This window comes from Gossypium hirsutum, chromosome A08, assembly GCF_007990345.1.
Source record: "Gossypium hirsutum isolate 1008001.06 chromosome A08, Gossypium_hirsutum_v2.1, whole genome shotgun sequence".
Taxonomy (NCBI): Eukaryota; Viridiplantae; Streptophyta; class Magnoliopsida; order Malvales; family Malvaceae; genus Gossypium; species Gossypium hirsutum.
The window spans coordinates 4,928,335-4,933,874 of NC_053431.1; the positions used below are offsets into that span (position 1 = coordinate 4,928,335).

Genomic DNA, 5,540 nt, shown 5'->3' on the forward strand with positions numbered 1-5,540 from the left:
TTCTATATTGTACTTCAAATGCACTTAAAAGAGTTGCAAAAACTCTTATGCGTTGCTGTAAAGAATATGAGTTACAAAATTAGAATATTAAATAGACAAAAGAGAAATTTCAGTTACATATATATAAATACTTAACAGATAAAAATTTACCGATTAGATTTTAACTCGATTGGCATGAATATTGTTGTCAAAGTAGGAGAATGTTGGTTCAAGTGCGTTGAAACACGTTATCCTCTTATTTATGGGTTGAGAATAAGCTATTGGTAGTTTTAGATATGATCAAAACTTATAATAAGATTATTAAAAAAAATTAGAGTAAATATCATAGGTAAAAATTTTTAATTGTTTCTAATTTTAATTTATGAAGTGAAACTCTCTTGAACATACAAAAATGAACATAATCTAAGAATCCTATTAATACCAAGGTCATTTCAACTTCTTCTGTTTGTGTGAACTAATATATTTTCTACGAAGATAATGTTTCATAACAACGGTTTTGAATGACAGTCATTCTTAAATAACAGTTGTTCTCAATAGAATTATATTTAAGTGACGGTTGTTTTGAACTAGTAATATTTTAAACTGTAGTTGTTCTAAACATGAATTGTTTTGGATTTAATTATCTTGAATCATCGTTAATTTAAATGACAATTGTTCTAAACATAAATTGTCCTAAACATAGTTGTTCTTGACTGACAATTAAAGAACGGTTTTAAATTATAATTGTATTCGAGCTTAACTCTTTTTGAACAATAATTTTACTAAACAAAAACTATTTCAACAAATAAATTTAATTCAAAACCCTTGATAAAATATAATTTAAGGGTAACTAAATAAAATTTTTTTAAAGAAGAAATTTAAAGATATTGCCATGAAAAGAAAACCTAATTCTTAGTTTGATTTAGAGAAAAAGAAAATACATAATTAACTATTTCAGAAGCTAAAATGGACTGCATTTATTCATGAGTTCCTATGATTGATTAGTATTAAAACATTACAATATGAAATTAAAGATAAACTGTGTGTTCAACTATGGAGAAGGCACCTTCCATTGCTTTTCCACCTTTCCTAATTGACAACTATAAAATTAAAATTACACCAAATGGGTCAGTATATATAGTTAGCATAACAATGTACACAAAACCAAAGAAATGGTGAAAAAAAACCCCAATTTTTTCCAAACCAACCCGAAGTCATTCCAACTGCTAGTTTTAGACTTGATCAACAAATAATCTGTCACTTCCTTCTCCTTATTACACTCCTTTGAACCACCATTCAATCCATCATCTTCTTCCCCAACATACAAGAGAAGCACAAGCATACAAAGGAAGCCACTTAAAGCTTCTTTGCATTGCTTTGTGAAGGTACTCATGGTTGTTGCCATGCACTTCCCTTTGTGTTTCTCCACTTGGAAATGGAAGCTGGTTGGTGTCATTGCATTTTGATGGACCTGGACTGTTTGAGAAGGCAGTGTCTGGTGGAAGAACGTGTTGGCAACTTGCCGAGTTGAAACGAACATTCCATGGTTGATTTTGATGTCTTCGACGAGTTCAAAGCTTGGTGAGGTGGTGAGATCGTCCATGTTGCCTTCGTCTAAAAAGTGATGATCGTTGGGGTCATCGTCGATGAATCCATGTGTGAAATCTTCCATTTCTGGATTGTTGATACCGGTGTTATCGAATTCGAAACTATTATAATCATGTCCATTTCCTGCATGCAAAAAACAAAAGAAATATAGAATTTTTTTAAGTCCGAGAGAAAAGAACTAAGAGGAGGTGATATGGGACTTTGAATCTTTGGTAACCTACCTTGGATGCCATTGTCTTCATTTCTTGTAAAACTTGAAATGTTTTCGATAGGAACAACCTTGTTTTCTTCCATGAAACAATACTGTCCATCGAATCAAATGAAAGGACTAAATAAGAATTGTACATCAAATTATGGTTTTGGTCCTTATACTATGCTTAGATTTTGTATTTAGTCCCTCTCTCTCTATTTTTTTTTTGTATAATATAGGTATCATTTATATTCAATTACTGTCCTTGAAGACACTTTCGGGGTTTATGGCTGATCCCTCTCAATAATGTCATATTTAGGGGCGGAGCCAGAAAATTTTTTGAAGGGGGCCATAATAAAGGTGTATATTTTTATGATAGCAAAAGTAAAATTTTACCATTTTAATAGCCTATATCTTTATAACTTTTAAAGAATTAAATCAATTTTTTCTCATTTTTGGGCGCCCAAAGTGTAATTTTATCATATACTAACATAAATTTTTTAAAATTATAAAAAGACTAAAGGTAAAAATTTTCATTTTAGGGGGCCAGGGCCGTGCCAACTTCTGGTCAAATTCTGGACTCAAACTTAAATTCTTTCCTTAGGAATACAATGTATTTTATTATCACACAAACATTAGTTGGTAGTTCATACATTTTAATTCGGCATAATTTAGTCCACTACTTTATAAAATCATTAATTAATCTAAATAAAAACGCTATTCCCAACTCATCATGTTTGACATGAATTTTGTGCCGGAAACAATCTTTTTAAGAAAAATCTACTATAGTATTTTAAATGAAATAATTAATGTGGTTTAACGATTTAAGTTAACTAATGATATTCTAAAAATAAAAGACAAATTATGCTAAACTAAAATATAACGATTAAATCTTAAATTTGAGTATAGTATAAGGACCAAAAAAAATTTCACCAATTATATATGTAAACGAAAGTATTAAAAATGCTACCTGCTCTAGATCTTTGCTCGACATTCCCACCCATCTCGAATTTTCAGTCATTCTCTCTCCCTGCACCTCAGTTATCTCTATGGGACTTGTAATGGCTTCTTCCAAAGGTTTATTCATGTATTGTGCACAGCTCATCTCGTTCACTTGGTTTTGGTACATGCTTTTGGCAGTCATGAAAGTGAAATCATAGGCATTATTATTGCTTGAACTAGCCCCCCAAGCATCTTCATGGCCGATTGGATTTACCGAGAGAATCTCCTGCAGTATATCGGTTTCACGCATTGGTGGTGGTGGTGTTGCCATCAGCTTATGGTTGGTGAATCCAAGTCGAGGGAAATCTTCCACCTCCAATGGTGGCAGTGCCAACCTGTGCTGTAGTCTTGCACATTCGAGTGCCACATCGACCTACAAAAATAGTGATTTAGTGTACCGGTTAACTATTAAGTTACAATTAATTTTCTTTCTAATAGTTTTATTTATTTATAAAAAATTTAAATATTACAGAGAGAGAAGTGGATGTTAGACATATTACATTTAACAAAGTGTCGTTATAGAGAAAAAATTCAGTAAATAGTTTATTAATTTCATACTTTACAGATATTGTTGTTATTGATGAAAAATTGTTATAAAATATAAAAATAAAACATAAAAAATCGGTTGTAAAATAAAATTAATTGTTATAATAAAATGCTTATAAAATTGTACTAATTTCTGATTCTAATTTTATTAAATTATTGAAAAATAATTTACCTTGGATGGATGGTAGGGTAACGTTTCGTAGTTTGTGAAGGATGCATTGTTTAAGCCAAACACATCATGGGACAAGGATTGCATCCATTTAACCTCGTTGGCATCGCAAATGTCAATAGGTGACCGATTGAGAACACTCGGCGAACGAGTATCGATCGGGATACCAAAATCGGAGCTCTCTTCGAAGCTCGATGAATGGTCGCAAGCAAACTGATTTGGAGTCGCGACGGCTTGGTAATGGTCCCCAGGAACCTTGGGGGGAATTGCAGTTTTCTTAAACACACGGCAAAGAGCATAAGCATCCTGCAATCATTAACCGATCAGTGAAGTTCATGCAATGGTACGAAGAAAATTTGCGTGGAAACGGTGAGATAACCTAACCTGCAAGCCTAAGGAAGCCGATTCGCATTCGCGTTCGTCGAGACGATATTCATGCATGACCCAATTGGTTCGAGTGCCATGGGGTGCTCTTCCTCGATAGTAAACCAGGGTTTTTTTCATCCCTACAGCTCGTGTCTGAGAATTCACTTTCCTGTCTTTCCCCGTGGCTTTCCAATACCCAGATTTAGTTGCTCGATTTGTCCTTGATCCATTTGGGTACTTACGGTCTCGAGGACTAAAAAAGTACCATTCAAGATCTTTGCTGGGTAATAAGGATTTCCCTGCAAATTTATATGATGCATGTGATTATGGATTATTTGGTAACAAGAAAACATTTGCAACAATTACACAGTCTTATGCTAAGATTTTAGGATTTTTTTTTATCATAAACATAAAGCACGTATATGGTGCATGTGATTACGGATTATTTTGAAAATACAAACAATCTTCTTCTACAAATCATTTTATGAAGATTCCCATCTTCTTCTACAAATCATTTTATGAAGATTCCCCTTTCACAAATTTAGGGTTACCTTTACATTTATTAATAATTAAACATATAATAGCATATATTATACCTGAATACAGGTATTACTCAAATCATAGATGGGAAATAATCTAACCAGTTAAATATATTATATTTGAAAGATAAATATCTATTTATTTAGGTTATTTAAAATATTTTAATTATTTTTTTATAATTATTGAGGTTATTTCGGATTTAACTCTAACTTTTATATCTATAATTTAATACTCTTGTCACTCCAACAAGGAATTGTTGGATAATATTGTATTATTGAATGTGATTGAGAGTTGTATATATATTTTCTCAACATTCTTTTCTAATAATAAGTATATCATACTATTTTAGATTTTCGAAAATAAAAACAATTAATTGTTCGTTTCTTGCTGTTGAACTTAAAAATATTGTTTGAAAATGAAAAAAAAAAAGGCAGAAAAAGAGTACCTGGTAAGTCCCAAGGCTCACACTTGTAGAGATCAACTTCAGGGATGATCTCCAATTCAATCTTGCGCCCATTAATCTTTCTCTTGAGATAATAAACGACGAGCTCCTCGTCCGTCGGGTGGAACCTAAAACCAGGCGGCAATGAAACAGCACCCATCTTTTTTGATTAATAAACAACCAATGATATCAAAGAAATGGAATAATGGGCGGCAGTGAAAGCCAAGAATATGGTTGTATTGTATGAGAGATTATTATATCCTTGGCCTTCACTACAGTTTAAGAGAAAGAGACGGAGGCTTTAAAGAAGATCCAAAGAGAGAGAGAGAGAGAGTTTAGGATATGAAAGACAAAAAGAAGAAGAAGAAAAAGGTGAGAGAGGAAGGCCGCCACACCGCCCTTTGGATGGCTTTTGTAATTGCTTTTGATTTGATATAATCAAATGATTCCCTGCAAAAAGAATGAAATCGTTTAATTGAAGCTTTGGAGGGGTTTGGTTGCTTTGGCTTACAATTATCCCATGCTTCATGCAATGTCCTTTCTTCGAATCTCGGCTACGTACCTACACGTGCCTACACCCCCTTCTCTTTCTCCCATTTTAAACACTAGGAATCTGGTTTTCCTACTCCTCCTTTACCTTAACACCTATATCAATACATTTTCATAAATAGATCAATTCTTTCAGTCAATCAATCTAA

General features: G+C 32.7%; 1 protein-coding gene across 1 annotated transcript; it reads right to left on the reverse strand.

Annotated features, from left to right (window-relative positions):
• Nucleotides 1-929: 929 nt before the first annotated feature.
• On the reverse strand, nucleotides 930-5,252 carry LOC121204912 (NAC domain-containing protein 86). The gene is made up of 6 exons (XM_041075705.1): nucleotides 4,846-5,252; nucleotides 3,879-4,159; nucleotides 3,498-3,800; nucleotides 2,748-3,152; nucleotides 1,809-1,890; nucleotides 930-1,710 (listed from the first exon to the last, which is right to left on the reverse strand). Exons 1-6 carry the CDS (start codon nucleotides 5,000-5,002, stop codon nucleotides 1,121-1,123), a joined length of 1,818 nt encoding a protein of 605 aa, XP_040931639.1. The 5' UTR covers nucleotides 5,003-5,252; the 3' UTR covers nucleotides 930-1,120.
• Between the last annotated feature and the right edge of the window lie 288 nt (nucleotides 5,253-5,540).

Coding starts and splice junctions, on each gene's coding strand:
- LOC121204912 (XM_041075705.1), bottom strand. CDS start 5,002: ATGGGTGCTGTTTCATTGCCGCCTGGTTTTAGGTTCCACCCGACGGAC. Junction 3,801..3,878: donor CGGCTTCCTTAGGCTTGCAG/GTTAGGTTATCT, acceptor TAATGATTGCAG/GATGCTTATGCTCTTTGCCG. Junction 1,711..1,808: donor TGAAGACAATGGCATCCAAG/GTAGGTTACCAA, acceptor TTTTGCATGCAG/GAAATGGACATGATTATAAT.